Source organism: Dermacentor albipictus, unplaced genomic scaffold, assembly GCF_038994185.2.
Source record: "Dermacentor albipictus isolate Rhodes 1998 colony unplaced genomic scaffold, USDA_Dalb.pri_finalv2 scaffold_22, whole genome shotgun sequence".
NCBI lineage: Eukaryota > Metazoa > Arthropoda > Arachnida > Ixodida > Ixodidae > Dermacentor > Dermacentor albipictus.
In genome coordinates, this window is record NW_027225576.1 from 4,807,836 (window position 1) to 4,826,091 (window position 18,256).

General features: G+C 46.9%; 2 protein-coding genes across 9 annotated transcripts in view; both read right to left on the minus strand.

Annotated features, from left to right (window-relative positions):
• Window positions 1–18,256, minus strand: part of RpL35 (Ribosomal protein L35) — a 343,229-nt gene that overhangs the window by 193,840 nt on the left and 131,133 nt on the right. The window lies entirely within an intron of this gene.
• Window positions 1–18,256, minus strand: part of LOC139052370 (golgin subfamily A member 1-like) — a 231,397-nt gene that overhangs the window by 149,326 nt on the left and 63,815 nt on the right. For 6 of the 8 annotated variants that reach the window (XR_011509873.1, XM_070529459.1, XM_070529462.1 and 3 more), the window contains 2 exons: window positions 11,283–11,411; window positions 4,349–4,657 (listed from right to left, as the gene is read on the minus strand). Coding sequence is in view for 7 of the 8 variants with exons in the window: in XM_070529459.1 (XP_070385560.1) it covers window positions 4,349–4,657; window positions 11,283–11,411 (438 nt within the window). In the remaining variant the exon portion in view is untranslated. The remainder of the gene's footprint in view (window positions 1–4,348; window positions 4,658–11,282; window positions 11,412–18,256) is intronic. The other 2 variants (XM_070529464.1, XM_070529465.1) reach the window with 1 other exon arrangement.

Consider the following 18,256-nt stretch of genomic DNA (forward strand, 5'->3'; position numbering starts at 1 on the left):
TGTCTTTCCCGCTCTCAGTGTTTACGTACTTTATCTAGTTCTAGCAAAAAGTTGACCTAATGGCTGAATTGCGAGAGTCACCAGAAATGTTGATTCTGCAGAGCCTCTGAAACAAGTTTTCGGCCATGGAGCGCAACTAACATGGCTGACTTCAGAAGTGCAAGTGTCTCTGCTGAAGTGACCGTCTTTACAAGCATATACCCATCGTCTATCCCCATTCTCGCACACAACAGAACTTGTCGTAACAACCTGCTAGTAGGGTGTGCCAATTGAATTAGCAGTTATTTGAATAACTACTGAGCACCTGCTGTCGCCTCATATGCTTTAACCATTTTGTGTCAAGCCCTACAGTTCACATCTTCCAATATAGCGCTCAGAAATGTGAAGGTAGTGGGATCATTCCCCACCTGCGGCAAGTTGTATTTTCATTACTTTCATTTCTATTAATGTATCGTTTCATTTATTTCATTTATTAAGCAAAAGTAATTTCCCTTATATTGTCCTTGGTGTCAGTGTTTGTTGGCTTCATATGATATGACTGATAAAAATCGGGCCCCTCGGTTAACCCCCCTTCTCGTTTAATATAGCACTCTGCGGTTTAAAGAGGTTCGACATCTTTTACTGGCATGAATGCAGCAGCACAGTATTACTTGCCTGCAGGCAGCTCCTGAAATTGTTGACGCAGGACTGCGTGCACTCTATTGAGTTTATTCACCAAAATGTCCATTGCCATGGTCCATGGCACTTGGAAGTGCACCACAAACACCACTATAATACTGCCTGTTGCAGACCTCCCGTGGAGGCACTCAGTTTAGTATATGTAATTAGACATCAACAGCAGTTGCAATTTCCATGCCGCAGCCAAAAAGTGACAAAATTCAGTGTATTCCATGCCAGCCGTTTGCAGGTGTGTAGGCAAGGCTGCTTGCAAGACTTAGACACCGTACCTGTGCAATGCCACTGTGGTTGAAGTGACACTGTACACACTGCAGCTTGTTACAGTCTGCAAACCACAACAGGAGCACCTTGTGCTGCAGCACAGGAAGGCTCTCGGGACCTGCCTGGGAGCTCCTGGCCATGCAGCATGCACTGTCACAGATTGACAGACTGAACAGAGCTCTGGACAGTGGCCCCCGTCTCACCAAAACACACACAAATACCATTACTGAAGCATGGGCAGTGCACTACAGCAGTATTTAAAACTGACCAATGACATGCCCTCCTTACAGCACCTACGAGCATTGCAAATACTGCATTTTCTCGTGTTAGGCCTGCTCACGCATTTTGGGGCAGGGTGCAAAAATTTAGAAAAAAAAAGGTTTCATGCATTAAGAGTCACCCGCATACCCACGTATTAGTAAATTTCTCTTAGCCACTATTGGATGAAACTACTGTATTTACCCGAAAATAGGTCGACCTCTATATGTTAAACTTGTCAAAAAAAAAAAAAATCGAATACAGGTCAAGCCATATCTTTTTACAAAAACAGAACATTTTGAATCGGCTGCTAAATCTCGCTAGTCGTTGCCACAAACTGCATCCTCATTAGAACTGCCAGAGGATTCGTCCTCCGCACCCCAAAATACATCATCCGTGGGTCGTCGAGTTCATTGGATATGCATCATTTCTTAAAGCCGGTCTGAATAATCTCCAGACTAGCTTTAAGGCAGGTGTGATGAAGAAACTCTGTTAGCTCAATACTTTTCCTAGCTTTGTTAGGTCGGGATTCTTTGTGCACGAATGTCAGTCGATAGCATATCGTGGGGGACATTTTCAGGAAAAAAAAAGGTCAGCCCATATTCGAATAAACATGGTAGTTGTCATGCCTACAATGGCATTATTATCAACAGCTCCCTGGGCTCCAAATCGCAGCTTTGGTTGCTGGATCTGACAAAGCGGCGCTGGTTAGGCGTAGTCGACAGGTGTGGTGGGCGGCAGGCAGTAGCGAGAAGTTTGCCTGTAAAATCTCTGCAGCAGCAAACTGCACCGGCGATCAGGCATCAGATCACGTGTACAGACTAGACCGATGAGCGAATATGTGAAACGGAGTTTGGGTCTACGGGTGATTGGCCAGCAACAACTGCAAATGCCTACCAAGTTTGTTTGTGTGCTTGCTGAACACCACAGCGAAAGCTCACGTGTAGGCACAAAGCCAGTAGAGCTCCAAATGGATTTTGTGCAGCTAGGCCTAAACTGACAGGTTCGCAGAGTGGTATCTGCACTTCATGACAAACCAAGACGCACTTGAGGCTGCACAATGGACGAATGCAAAATGCATCCACGACTTCGGCCATCACAAAATTTCAAGTAAAGTTTATTTCAACGGAGCACCTGGAGCACAGCACTGACAAAAAGTGTAAACAAATTGTTGTCTGTGCTGGCACTATGATGAAAAACTAAATCGATTTTGCCATCATAATCCTTTTTTTTTTTAGACCTGACTGCTTGTTTGGACATTTTTACAGCACTGTCTGTGACCAAAATTGGTTAGCAACTGTAAATGTGCTCATAGTCAGCCGCAAGCAGTTGCATTACTTTGCATAGCAGTTTGAGGATTCATTCAGTAGCCGTAAGCCTGCCTCATGTGAGACCCATGCCAGTAAAATACAGTTGAAACCAGTGATAACCAGAACCCGCAATAATGAAATTCTCGCGACAATGAAACATTTTAGTATCCCGGCAAACGCCCATAGGATTCAATGCATTTCGCACCTCCCGGCAATGAAATGTCGCTGTACTGCAATCCCGCATCAACGAAATTTGCCGGAACATAACTCTGCATATTACCTACTCGTGTAAGGCTAGCAGGCTCCAAAATGTGCTCAAATGCGATTGTTTTGTAGTAATCTTTTTTTAAATTATGGGGTTTTACGTGCCAAACCACTTTTTGATTATGAGGCACGCAGTAGTGGGGAACTCCGGAAATTTTGACCACCTAGGGTTTTTTAACGTGCACCTAAATCTAAGTACACGGGTGTTTTTGCATTTCGCCCCCATCGAAATGCGGCCGCCGTGGTCGGGATTTGATCCCGCGACCTCGTGCTTAGCAGCCCAACACTATAGCCACTAAGCAACCACGGCAGGTTGCACTAAAATTGCTTAGAATACCTCCGCATTACACTTGTGTGAGCGCTGACATTTTTGTTCACAAAAACAACCAAGTGCCGGAAGCAATCAGTGCGCTCGAAACACGTCATGGCCGCCATCTTGTTGATCGCCCGTTTGAAGTGGCACGCATGTTGCTACCGACATTTGACGGCGGTTTTTGCACGCCTACTAAGCGAGATCGTAGATCGTTGTTCAAAACGCGCATTCAGTTTGCGTTCCCTACGGCTGACGATTCGGCAAGGCCTACACCAATCACGTGAGGTGAAACTGAACACAAACTGAACGCACGTTTCGAACAACAATAGCCGATCACAGCAGTGCACTGCGTAATGTGTGCCTCTGCGAGAAAAATGCAGCAAAAACAAGGAAATCCACGTCCCACCGACATGGAATTGTTTATGGCGCTTGAGATGGTGGTCGCAACATATGAAGTGTCACGCATCGACCATGATTGAGCGACTGTCCGGGAAAACGTGTCCCTTGCTTGAAGAACGCTGGTGTTGGTGCCACCTGACAGGCACCACGTGCGGATTCGGCGCCGGTCGTAGATTTGCGCGACAGAGCCATTATTTCGATCGTTTGCCTTCAGGTACACGAGATACGATCAATTTTGCGCTCGGCACTGGACGCGTCTGCACCTACGGGCAACAGCGTGTGTTGAAGACATGCTGCTGCATGCGCCGTTGCTCTGCGTCCGGTGCCGAGTTACGCAAAGTCTCGCAAAAGTGATCACATCTCCGAATTCAGTTGACCGAGAATACTGCGCCATGGCAGTACTGCCACTGCTGGTAGACGCATGCGGCGCACTTTGTACTGTTGGCAATGCAGTTCTATATCCTCGAGCAAAGCTTGCCAAAGTAGGCTAACGAAATTTTGACAGTAAGTTTTTGTTCTGCAATGCATTACCTATCTGTGCTGTCTCTTTTCGCTACAACGAAATTCTTCGTTCCCCGCTGATTTCATTATTGCAAGGTTAAACTGTATCTGCAAGAAAAGTGAGTGCCTTACACAAGTAAATACAATAACATGTCCAAGCACACGTGGGTATCTCAGGCATCGGTGCAAAACTCCAAATGGCTCAATGCATGCTGGAACAGTTCATACAGGCCATCATGTACAAAGAACAAACAACCATCTGCAAGTATACACCGAAGGCTCCATGATGTACGATGGCAAGCCCTTTAGCATGGCAGCTGTTATTCCAGCTCTACAATGCAGCGAACAGCAATGAGTGACGCACCGGCAGCCGTCGACGACTGGCACACTTCAGTATTGTGGTACTATGCTTGTGTTTGTTGTGACGGTGTCGCCAACGCCGAAGAAACGAGCGCAGCTGCTCGACTCGCGTGTAGCACTTAGCCTCAGCCAAGGGAACAGTCGTGCCTCCCCTCTCGTGTGCGACAGATGCGGCAAGGTCGCCACCCTCGTGCAGAGGTGAGCCAGGGTCTAACTGAAGAGGGTCCCAAGCCATTTTAACATGGTCAGCAACGAAAGTGCTGACGAATTGGCAGCAAGCGCCCGCCAGCTGCTGGCCACTGTCCAACGATGCCTTCAGTAACAGTACCCCGACCACCGCATTGCATGCAGGAAACAGCATACCAAAATCAGTGTGAGTAGCACTACGAAGAAGTAACATGCTCATTTGCAATGGTTACGCATTAGGTGTGAGTGAACACGACACATGCAACGCCCTGGTCTCGCCAACTGAGACACATGCAATAACCATGGTGCAGTGCGAGTGAACACAACAACGCATGCAACATCCTCGTCTCACCAACTCAAACACATGCAATAACCATGGTGCAGTAGGGACACACTTGATCCTGCGGTGCAGCATGTTGGCGGCATAGCAGGAAGAATTCTTCAGCCGCCATCATGGGTATGGGTTGTTAGCCGACAATTCTGAGACACTCTAGGGATTATGCAGTCCTTCAAGGGCACGGGAAGTCACTCCGACTTTCTGGAGCAGTCTAGTCTCCCACCCCGACTGCTCTACAAACAAAGTACACAATGACACCGTGTGGGGTCATGCTGCATGTAATGTGATGCGTGTGACAGGTGAACTGAGGTGAACTATTTACTTAGTTGCAAATTGTACTTAAGTGTATACAGGGTGTCCCAACTATCACGCACCAAGATTTAAATATAGGCAAATGTCACGTAGCTGGATAGAACCAAGATAATGTTGTTTGCTGCCATTTGGAAATACTCATTATTTTTTGCATTCCACCAAATTACATAATTAGCCTCAATTAATTAACTTCTAAAATATTATAATTAGATTAAAAGTGTCAATGAGCAAATTGTACAGCAACATGAAAAACTCCCGATACAGCTTTCTGTTGCTCAACATGCGCTACACAAAAGTGTTTTTACGAGCATGAAAGAATCCCGTGAATACACACAATATTGCTGCACGACTGGCCATTCGAGGCACTTTGCCTTGAACATTCTACAATTTTCTCATTGACAGTTTTCACCTAATTACACCATTTGAGAAGTTGATTAATTAATAAAGACTGCTTATGTAATTAGGCAGAATGCAAAAAGTACTCTGAGTATCTCCAAGCGACGGCAAACAACATTACCTTGGCTCTGTCCAGCTATGTGGCATTTGCACATTCTTAAATCTGGGTGCATGATAGTTGGGACATCTTGTATACCCTCCTTACTATTCATCACCTATCCTCTCTCCGTGTCCTTTACTCCTATTCTGCCACCACCCTCTGCAAGCCACTGTTCAGCTTCCAGCTGTAACATTAGACAGTTACAGTGAAGTCACCAGGAATTTTTCCTTCACTTCCTTCTTTCCATCACTACTACAAAAGATCAATGACTTACTATGCTACGACTGATACTTCTGACACTGCTGACACATTGTGAGAGACACATCCAAAGAAGTTTCAGTTTTATACTCCACTTAGACTTATACACCAGTAGATACACACTCGAAGGGCATTTTACGACTCCCAATTACGATACAAGCATCTCACAAAAGTGCTTGGTCAAAGATAAAAGCATTGCAAGTTTCCGAGCAGAGAATTTGTCACTTCTGCTTAGAGCGTGAGAAGTGGGATGCTCCAAGGTGTGTATGTACTGTCTGTTGGAATGTCCAGTGGTAAATAACAGCTTGCTCTTGGGTACTCACTGCCATCAGTAAGCAGGAACAGCTCAAAGGTCTTCTCCGATGACACAAAAACTGCTTTTCAATGTCGAGGATTCGGCACACACCAGTTGCAAAGCATTGCATAATTACCGAAGAGTGTGCTTGACTACTTCAACAAAGCCCATACTGAGTTTTGACGTGAGAATGTGAAGCTATAAAGCAACAAGTCGATGAAGTGCTGCGTGACGACATCATTCAGCCATCGAAAAGACCGTGGGCATCCCCTGTTGTCCTGGTGAAGAAACAGGACAGAACCCTACATTTCTGCGTCGATTATCGTCGATTGAACAAGATTACGAAGACATACATCCCTTTCTACGGATAGAAAAGGCACTGGATCGGCTCTGCAACACTAAATACTTCTCATTGATGGATCTCAAGACTGGCTACTGGCAATTAGAAGTCGACGAGCAGGACCGCGAAAAGACTGCCTTCATCACACCAGACGGCCTCTGTGAGTTCAAGGTCATGCCATTCGGACTGTGCTCAGCGTCTGCAATGTTCCAGCATGTGATGGACAAGGTGTTAGCAGGGCTGAAGTGGCAGACCTGCCTTGTGTACTTGGATGACATCATCGTTTTTTCTGCAAGTTTCCACGAGCACTCGAGATGCCTTGAAACAGTACTAAAGACAATCAAGTCTTCCGGACTCACTTTGAAACAGGAAAAGTGCCGCTTCAGTTACGATGAGCTTCTCCTCCTGGGCCACATTATCAGCAAATTCGGAGTCTACCTCGACCTGCAGAAGACAGCTGCCATCGCAAAGTTCCAGCAGCCCACTGACAAGAAGGCAGTGCGTATATTCCTTGGCATGTGTGCCTACTACAGGCGCTTTGTCAAGGACTTTTCATGCATCACTGAGCCGCTGACACATCTAACTAAATGTGATGTCAAGTTCAAGTTGGAGTAAACGCCGCAGGCCGACGCATTTAAAAAACACAAATGACTCATGCAGTTGCCGCTGGTACTTGCGCACTTTGACGAAGACGCTGATATGGAAGTCAACACTGACGCCAGTAGCCCAAGCCTCGGCGCCGTCGTAGTCCAGAGGAAAGGTGGACTTGAACGGGTGATAGCTTGCGCTAGCCGGTCGCTGTCAAAAGCGAAAGCCAATTATTCTACAACCGAAAAGGAATGTAGTGTTGTTGAGCGGAAATATGGACGGGAAGAAACAGGGTGGACAGCACAGATGCTCACCCACAACTGAAGTTTAACGAAAGGTTTTCCAGGGAGCGGAGGGTCACACATGCACAGTCAAAAGGCTGATGCAAAGCTAATGCATAATCACACGCAAAAAATGTAAAAAAATGTTACCGCCCAAGGAGATAGCTAATTTCTTTATCTGTCAGGGCAACTGACGGGACACACACACGTGGCAGATTGTGCGTATATCTGGCCACCCTCAATAATTTCTCTCACCAGTCTGTCATGTGGCTTGTTTAAAATGGTTGCATTTCTAAATAGCGGAGTGCAACCGCAATCTTCAATGTGTGCAGGTAAGTGCATACCACCCACAATAGCCTTTCAAAACGCTGAGTGCTCCCTGAGTTGTCCCGTTTGGCCAATGTAAACTTTACCGCAGCGGAGCGGAATCTGGTAAACAACCTCGGTGACGCAAGTCACAAAGGGGCTTACATGTCTCTTCTCACATGCATTTTTTGCACTTTTTTTTCAGCTTCAATTACGTATTAGAAAGCATGAACTCACAAGCTTACAGGGGGCTGTGAAAACTACATCCACTTCATGCTTGCGTCCTACTTTCATCAGGTTGTGCGAAACTGCATGTATGTACGGCATCACCACAACCTTTTTTGGTTTCTGCTTTTCCTGTGTGGTAGCAGCGGTTGCCATTTTGAGCTTCTTTAAATGTGAAACCCCCCCCCCCCCCCAGGCCACCAAAAGATTGGAGGGAAAACCCTAGCTTTCAAGACGTGACACCTGCAAACTGAAGCTGTGCTCGACTTTGTGCATACAGGACTTTCTCAAAGTTGAATTCAGGCACGACAAAGAAATCCCTCGTTTGACAAGCTTAGTGTGTGAGGAGTTATAAGGTAGAAGGCTTTTCTTGGAGCGTGGTAAATATTCCCAACAAACATGGCCGTCCCATTTAGAATACAAAGCGAGGTCTAAAAACTGCGACACGCCATTGGCGGAAAGTTCAAGGGTAAAAGACAAAGAACATTAACTATCATTAAAAAGATCTAACGCACTATTAGCTACTGATAGGGGCGTTTGGTCACTCGGAACACTTAAAGAAACAAGAAAGTCATCAACATATCTGCACACTTTTAAAGCATACCTTTCTACCAGTTCTGGTTGTACCTGGCGACCCAATTTGGCAAAAAAAATCTTGCAAAGCACAGACGGAACACAAGAGCCGATGCATATGCCTCTCTTTTGCACATAGGTATTGTTGTCATAGCATACAATCGTGGAGCACAAATAACACTTCAACAACTCTAAAAAATTGCCCACATTGACTAACGAGGCGTTTTGAAAGGGCACTACCCCATGAAAGTGAATCACATCACGGACTGCTAAAAACAACTTGTTGCGCGGCACAGAGTAGAAAAGTTCCTCAACGTCAATAGAGACGCCATAGTTTGCTCCAGGAAAGCCTTTCGCTAAGCCCTGCATGAGCAATTCCGAGTTTTTAGCAGCCCGTATTTCCACTCAATGACACTACACGATGCACCAACTGGCCCAACAGTCCACGCTTCTGAAAAGGAATGCCTTGCCATCATATGGGCTACAGCAAAATTTCACCCTTACCTATATAGCAGACCGTTCAAATTCATAAGCGACCATCGCACCTTGTGTTGGCTACCGACCTTAAAGGACCCTTCAGTCCGCCTGGCACGGTGGAGCCTCAAACTGCAAGAACATGACATCACTGTAATTTACAAGTCTGGACGAAAACACTCTGATGCCAATTGCCTGTCTCGCGCTCCCGTGGACCCACCGGCCAAAGATGACCCGGACAACAATGCCTCTTTAGCAACAATAAGGACAGACAACTTCGCCAAGCAGCAGTGATAGGACCCTGAGCTAAAGAGCCTTGCCGAGTACTTGGAAGGCAAGATCAACTTTGTCCCGAAGAAATTTAGGCACAGATTGTCTTCGTTCTTATTTGTGAAATGACATCCTGGTGAAGAACTTTTCCCCAGCCTGTGCAAACTACCTCGTGCCTGCAGCACTCCAGCCAGAAGTCCTGCACACCCTGCACGACAATTAGACAGCCGGGCACCTCAGGTTTTCCTGTACACTTGCAAGAATACAAGAGAAATATTACTGGCCGCGCCTGAGCGCCGACGTCGCCCATTACGTCAAGACTTGTCATGACTGTCAACGATGCAAGACACTGCCAACGAGGCCAGCGGGATTACTACAGCCGATCGAGTCACCTTGCCGACCGTTTCAGCAGATCGGGATGGATTTGTTGGGACCCTTTCTGATGTCAACATATGGAAACAAGTGGATCATCATACGGACGGACTACCTCACTCGCTTTTGCTTAAACGAAAGCTCTGCCGAAAGGTAGCGCAGCAGAAGTGACAAAATTCTTCGTCGAGAACATCCTGCTGCGACATGGTACCCCAGAAGTCCTCATCACCAACAGAGGAACGACGCTTACAGCAGAGCTCACCCAAGTCATTCTGCAATACAGCCAGACAAGCCATAGGAGGACAACTGCCTACCACCCGCAGACGAATGGTCGTACGGAACAACTGAACAAGACTTTCGCCAACAAGCTAGCATTGTACGTCAACGTCGAACATAAGACGTGGGATGCCGTCCTGCCATACGTAACCTTCGCTTATAAGACGGCAGTGCCGGAAACACAGATCACCATTCAAGCTGGTTTATGGAAGGAAGCTGCCGCCGCCTCTCGACGCCACGCTGCTGCACATCACCGATGAAGAAAATGTCAATGTCGCTATGTATCCCTAGCACGCCGAAAAAGCCCGACAGCTCTCCCACCTACGAATCAAGAACCAGCAGAGCACTGACAGCCGACATTACAATCTTCGACGACCCTACGCGAGTACCAGCCCAGCGACCATGTTTGGGTTTGGACCCCAATATGCCGATGAGGACAATTAGTGAGAAACTATTGCGACGCCATTTCACAACGTATAAGATCATTCACTGCATTGGTGAATTCGACTATGAGGTCGTGCCAGACGGCATTTCGCTATCACAGCGGCGCCACTCACAACATGAAATAGTCGATGTTGTGTAGGTTAAGCCGTTCTACCAGCGCTAATGAACTTTGGGACTTTGCATAGCTGAACTTAGGACTTACTTTTTTTTTGGAATATGTCACTTTAGACTTTGCTTCTTTGTTATTTTGTTACTTTTATTTGATAAGTGTCCTTGTTTTTCGTTCTCCTGTTGTTTGTAGTATCAGGACGATGCTTTCTGAGAAGGAGGCATTGACACGTCTACTTGTTTATCTTTTTCGAGTGACGGCTTTTCACCATCTAACAAATTTTATCACTCAGTGCGGGACGCACCCGCATGTATAGGAAGTTTCTCGAATGCTATCAAAGGTTCTAGTTGCTGTCTGTTGTCACTGCACCTTGTGTTATCGATTGCATATATGTGCGACACGAATTGTGCAGTCCTTTATGGAAGACACGCGGGCACCAGCGATTACTCTGGAACCTTCCTTGACCCATGTATAAATGTCGACGTGCTGGACCAGCAGATCAGATTTTCGACAATCACAGACTGTGTTCGCCGCTATTGTTGTTCTCTGAGTGTAACTTGCTTTTGAGGGCACCCCAGGTTTGCCTAATAAAACACTAGTTTCATCATTCACCATTTTTCTGCCTTCTTCACCGTCACTACCACGTGACAATAGAGACGACTTTTCTGCTGCGCGGCTCCATTCACTAAGCAAATCTACAGACAACAATGACAGAGTGTTGACAATGGCAGTTCACTGTTTTCATGAGCAGGAAGTGAGATTATGTACGCCAGCTAAAAGGGTATATATGCCCCACCTCCTCCACAAGTGACTGGATGTGCTCATCGCCCGTCAGTGAGGTGCCTTCGAGCCGCTTCTCTAAGATGTGAACCTTGTCCTCCAGGTCAGAGATGTGGCGGTCCTTCTCATCCATCATTGTGGTCGCCTGCACAGGACACATTGACAAAGTAATGCATTTACTTACACGAATCTACAAAAAGGAGAAAGCCTTTGTCACTGAAGTAAGTCACAAACTAAAGACAGCAAGCAGCAAGCACACCTCAAAAGAAACTTGTATATATGTCGCCAGCCAGATTCTCTTGCTTTCAATTTCCTTGAAATCCCCGTCTCTACTTTTGCCTTCACTGGCCAGGGCAGTGGTGCTCAGGAGAGGGTACGTCGTACAAGAGGTACAAGGGGGTGTGGTACCGTGAACATAAATTCGAATGTGAACACAAAAGTTGAAAGCAACTAAAATGCTATTGCTGCACTTTCAGCTTAACCTGCATTTCTAACACCAGCTTGATTAACATGTTCACTGTGACCTGAGTCACTGGTGGGTCACAGCAGTTATTCCTCCTGTGCAGCTGTGCAGGGTATTTCTGCAGTGTGCAAATGAAGTCCTTGCTATAATCAAAGGAGAGTAAAACTTCTTGTTGCTTCTGATTTGGCGAGTCGTGGCACCATCCCTCCAAAGCTTGAGAAAGTTTCAAAAGAGCACAATTCCTTGGTGACCACCAGGTGGATCATGACACACCAGAGGAATATGGCAATCATACAATGGTGGGTCATCCTGCACAGGAATTGAGACTTCAAAAATTGCTGCTGCAGTGAACGTGTTAATGTACAATAGCATAGCTCGGTGTCTACACCATGCTTAGGAAACTGGCTACAAGTAAGTGACTGCCCGTCCTACTCTCGTTTGACCAACTACACGCAACAGGTGCACTTATTAGGTTGGTTGGTTAGTTGGGGTTTAGTGGCACAAAGGCAACTAAGGCCATGCTGCGCCAGTCACAAGACAAAAGGTAACGCAAGGTTAGAGCAGGCAAACCTGCATTGCATTATAGTTCAGTAAATAACCAGTTGTCTCTAAATAGTGGAACAGGTTAGTAAATGGAACTAGCAAGTCATCTGCCAGTAATAGGGCAGGGTGTAAAGGTATATTTAAATTATATAGGTTGTGTAAAAGCTTCCGTCGCCGTGTTTCAAAGTGTGGACATGTTATAAGGATATGTATTACTGTAAGAGGTTGATTGCATTTTTCGCAAGTCGGCGGGTTTTCTTTTCGGAGGAGAAAGTCGTGTGTTAAATGTGTGTGTCCAATCCGAAGTCGACACAGGATCACCTCATAAAACCGTTGCTGTTGAGTGCACGACTTCCACTCACCAATTACAGGTTTAGTAAGATGCAGCTTGTTGCTTAAGCAATGGTCCCATTCCTGTTGCCATTTTGACGTCAAGGCTTTCATAATCGCTGTGATACTATCCCGATATGGAAGCGCCGTGTTTGTTATGTATTTGCACGCTGCCGTTGATGCCCACCTATCCGCTGCTTCATTATCCGGTATACCAACATGGCTTAGTACCCAGCAAAACCTAATCGACCGGCCGTATCAGTTTAACGTTAGCATGTTAAAAATATCCCCCATTAGGGGGGTTCACATTCGGATTTCGCGTGCAGAGCCTTCAGTATGCTTAATGAATCAGTGTATATTACTGTGTTTTCGTGTTTTTCAGCGACGCTATTTTTAACTACAGTCCATATTGCGTAGACTTTGGCTGTGTAGACAGAGGCATGTTGTGGTAATTGAATACTTATTTCCCAATGTTGTGTTACGGCCCCCATACCCCCGTGATTTTTTTGTTTTTTGTTTTAGAGCCATCGGTGTAGAATTCCACATAATTTTGGTATTTCTCCTGAAGAGCGTGAAATTCTTGTATAATGTGTTCGTGAGGGGTGTCTTTCTTCTTTAAATGTGTCGATGTCCAGTCACATAACAGTTCAAAATCGTACCACGGGGCCAAACGCTGTGGCTTTCTGGCAACCTGGAGGATTTCGCGAGGAATGTCATAATCCCGAACATAGTCCTCATGTCGCAGGACAAGCGGCTTAATCATGTTCGGTTTGTTTGTATAGCGTAAGCGTGCATTACACTGTGTGACAATGTTGAAGCATATGTGTTGTGGTGAGGACTGAATTCTGAGTACGTAAGAAAAAGTTAGTAGTACTCTGCACTGCCATAAAGGAGGTTCATTACAGCCAACATATAAGCTCTGGACAGGCGATGTTCTGTAAGCACCACTTGCCAGTCGTAGTCCAATGTTATGAACTGGGTCAACTCGTCGGACGTAGGATAGTCTGGCTGAGCCATATATGATGCTACCGTAGTCTAATATGCTACACACCAAAGTGCGGTAGATGCGTAGCAGGCATTTACGGTCAGAGCCCCAGCGCTTCCGGGACAGGACTTAGAGGATGTTTAGAGCATTGTTAGCTTTAAATTTAAGGCTTTTTATGTGTGCCAGGAAGTTTAACTTTTTATCAAATAGAACACCCAGAAACTTGCTTTCTTATTTTTCCGGTAATGCGGATTCTTGTAGCTTAAGCATGGGATCTGGTTGTAGGCCTCTTTTTTTGTGAAAAGACAACACTAATAGTCTTTTCAGTTGAAAAGCGAAAACCGTTTTCAGACGCCCACTGCATTAGTTTTTTTAACGTAATTTGAATTTGCCGTTCGCAGGTTCGATGCACGACACGCAATATGTAGATCGTCCACATATAATGAATGCATTACAGAGGATGGAATTACCTTATTGACCGAGTTCATTTTCCCCACAAACAAGGTTGTGCTTAACATGCATTGTTAGATATGGAGCTGTTTCCTGAGGCTACTTCGAGTTCCCCAAACCACTTCGAATCGCAGCACAGCTAATTGAGGAATGCAGAAGCAGGAAAGCGCATTCCAGAGGAGCACCAGACAAGTGCAAACAAGTTTGCGGCCCCCAGGTCGTGCGCCGCCGGGATTAGAAGGGGGCCTCGGACAATGGAGCTCAATCGTCCCCCTTCGCCTTTGAAGAAGGCATTTGCCACCACTGCGGAGCCGAGCCACCGGGAGCAGGTGGACCCTTGTACAATGGAGCATGAGCGCCCCCTCTCCTTCTCCACCTTAGATGAAGTGGATTGCCACTCTGCGAGGCAAGACCGCAGGGGGGTCAAGTGATCAAGAGAGAAGGACCAGGCGCCGACTCTCTTCGCCGGGTATGACACCATCGCACGGGCGCCTACCATTGGCTGAAAGTGGCGTCATCGGAGCAGACTCTCCCATTGGTCAAACATGACGTGACTTCCAGTGCTTGAAGGGTTTATAAGAAGCCTTCCAGAGATTCTGGGGCATTCCCTGATTCCCTGATTCACCTCTCTCGTACTTCTTGCCGCGGGCCGCAGCGTCCGAGTTGCTGCCAGCCCGTAATGACTGTACGACTGGTACTTGACTCTCACCTCCTTGTATATAATGTAAAATAAACCCTCCCAAGTTTGGTTTTCATCCCGAAGTCCGTCCCTCAACCCCTACATCTGGTTGGCAGCGGTGAGATCGCCTCCGAATGCATCAGCTGGTGGCAGCGCTACAGATAAACCTTCGTCAAGAGAGATCCTAAGGAACCGGGAAGAGCGAAGAAGAGAGAGCCTTCATCGAAAGAGGTCCGAAGAAACTGGGAGTGCCGAAGAAGAGTGAGCCTTCGACCCAGGGAGTCCGGAGGAACCGGGAACAGCGGACAAATGAACCGGATGGCAGGGTGCTGCAACCGTAAGTGAGCGCGTGGTTTTTTTCCTTTTGATTCGCCAGACTGAAATGTTGTGTATTCATTTTGATAGTTCTGGGAATCGGGAGTTTGAGGCATTGTGTTTTTGCACAAATTAATTAAGGAAAACAATTTTAACCACCTGTCGGGGCAGCTGCCATGGATCTTAGAAGGTTGACGAGGTTAGACTTGTTGTTGGTGTGCGACGATTTGGGAATTGAGGCGGACAAACGGATGGAAACGCCAGCTATCATAAAGGCGATTAACGATAGTGGCAATGATGAGAAAAGCATTGAGCTTGCTTGGGAGGTGATACAGGAGCCACGGGAGCGTGTGCGTCGTGTACGTGTGCGAGAGCGTCGTGAACTTAAGAGTAAGAGTAAGCATGAAGAACGCGAGAATGAACGGAAGCATGAGCTTCAAGAACTTACTCTTAAGTATGAGCGTCACGAACGTGAGAATCAACGCGAACGTGAGTATCAGAAACGTAAGCTTGAGCGTGAGCAAAAGTATGAGAGAGAGAAGGCAGCACTGATCAAAGAGATACAGTATTGTGATCAGTTAATGGCACAGAGACAACGGCTGTCTGAGAATTCTGTAGGTAGTACAGAGCGAAAGAATGAGGAAGCATCTAGCAGATTTTCGCCAGAAGCCGACGAAAAGAGTAGTGCCTGTGAGATTGGCTGCAGATTCATAAGTGAAGGGAAAAGGCTAGCTGCTAACGATGCCTTAGTGGCAACAGAGGCCGTTAAACGCCGCAGTGAGAGCGACGAGGTGCTGTGCCAACAGATGACTGTAGAGACAGCTAGGCCAGCTGCGAACAAATTGGCACAGTTACCGAGCGTGTGCATCGCTGGTAATGTTAGCGAGGTTGCTAGCGAAGAAAAGGGTACTGCTGACCCGACAGACGCGAGCACCCATGTAGAGCCAGATGTGCGTGCAGAAGTGAAGTGCGAACTGAGCGATGTAGTTGAGAGTAGTTCTCGGGATGGCGAGCTCCGTAGTCCACGAGAGAACAACTGCATTGTTCAGGGATCGGTGCAGCTCTCCGCCAGTCTAGGTGGCCTAGATACGGATGATTCAGTTGTTAATCATTCGGACTGTGCGCGTGAGACAGCGATCGATACCGACGGGCTGTGTGCCGTTGCACAGCGTGAGCTGGGCAATGTAGTAGAGGGCAGTTCGCAAGAGTGCGAGTTGTCTTACTCGAATAAAGCCTGCTGCATTGTGCCAGAGTCGGTTGGGCTGTCCGCCAGTCGAGGCAAAGTGAGAGTAGATTTAAATGTAAATCACTCAGACTGTGCGGGTAAGAGACCGATCCGGGCCGACGAAATGTGTACCGGCCAGCACGAGGCACAGGAAGGCGACATGAAGGCGAGTGCAAAGAGAAAGCGCCGTAAAAAGAAGCGCGGTAAAGACCGAAAGTCGGTAATTAATGTAGCGCCGCCAAAGATGGCGAGAAAGCCAAAAGGGCAGGGCGCGAGGAAGAAGGTGCGGTCGTCACTGACGATGTTGACGCATCCTAAACGTTCGAGCCACAGGTCAAAGGGGGACCGCAAAGCAGGTTCTGCACGGACGTGGACAAAGGGCACGAGGCAGTTAAACTCCTCGTCGTTCCGTAGTTCTTTTCACAGCTCAGCGTGCAGTTCGAAGAAATGCAAGGTGGCAGGACGAGACCAGGTGGGGAGTAGCGACGCGGTCAATCGAGTTTGTGTTGAAAGCGGGGCGCGAGGACGCAAATTGGCAGGAGACCGTAACGTCTTGGGGGAGCTGATAATGAGTCAGCCCTTTTGTTGTCCCTGGATAGCCAGAGTAACTTTCAGACCACGCCCACCCCGAGTACGGCTCAAAGTATGAGTCAGTCATAAGCGTTTGGAAAGGGAGGCCAAGAGAGCTTCCGTAGAAGTAAAAAGTGTTATTTTGTTTTATTTTTGAGCATCGGACAGTTTTCGCGATTTGAGACTAGGATTTCTTTCAATATGTAAAGGTATGTGCTTTGTTTGTGTTTTCGTTCGAGAAGCTCGAGATTTGAAAGACGCGTTTGTGTAAACATGTAGTCTCGCGAGATGCTCATTAATAAGTAGATAAGCGTTTTTTTGTGTGTGTGAGTAACCTGAAGGTCAAGGTTATCGTCGAAAGGCCTATGGTAAAGCGCGTGTGTTATGTATTTAACCTTCTTTCTTTTTAAGTGTTGAATTTTCTAAGGTTAAGCGCGTAGATTTTCAGTGAGTGCATGATTTGCACGGAGAAGCGTTCTTAGTTCCATTAGCGCGTGTCCTGTGTGGACGGAAGGAAGCAGACTTTATGACTGGGTTGCTAGTGTGTGTGGAGGGCAGCCGTATTCTGACTTCTTTAGTGAGCGTGCGTGGAAAGAGTTAGTAGAAGACGCATTATTTTAAGGGTTCTGTGGAGTGTGTAAGTCCTGCAAGTTTAATTGTTCGTTTATGTCACGTGTCCTATAGGACTTTCAGGGAAGAAACGTGAGTAAGCGTAAATGAAACGTTTGCCTACAATGCAAGTACGCGTTTTGTATAGTGACCACAAGGCTAGCGCGCTTGTGATTACGTACTTGTGAGGTTGACCAGATTGTTCAGTGGCACCATTACGTGCGATAAGTGCGCCACTGCGATAGATTGGAAACATGCTGTTCGTGTAGTTAGGCCACTTAAGTTATGTTCGGCTGTTTTCATTTGTTGTTTGCATCGTCAACGACCCTTTTGTTTTGCAACAACAATAGTACTCTGGTCTTGTCGGCATTCGAGGAGAAATGGATGGCTGTTTGGAAGGGTGGTTACAACTGTTTTGTCAAAATTGGGGAAATAAAAGATCAGGGTTCATTTTGACTCAGTAACAGTCTGGCGAGTCAGGAGTGAAGAGCCTGCGCTTACGCGTGGTGCAGCGCTGTGTTGTTTTGTTTGTTTGACGTATGTTCTCCAGGGCCCAGGATCCCGAAGGTTGTCAAACGAGGCTCGACCCCAGTACCCTGCAGCTTCTTTCAGCATTCCTCATGGCCAGCGAATTGAGTTCACCGGCCATTCAGAACAACCGGGGCGTGGACGAGCTGTTAGATATGGAGCTGTTTCCTGAGGCTACTTCGATTTCCCCAAACCACTTCGAATCGCAGCACAGCTAATTGAGGAATGCAGAAGCAGGAAAGCGCATTCCAGAGGAGCACCAGACAAGTGCAAACAAGTTTGCGGCCCCCAGG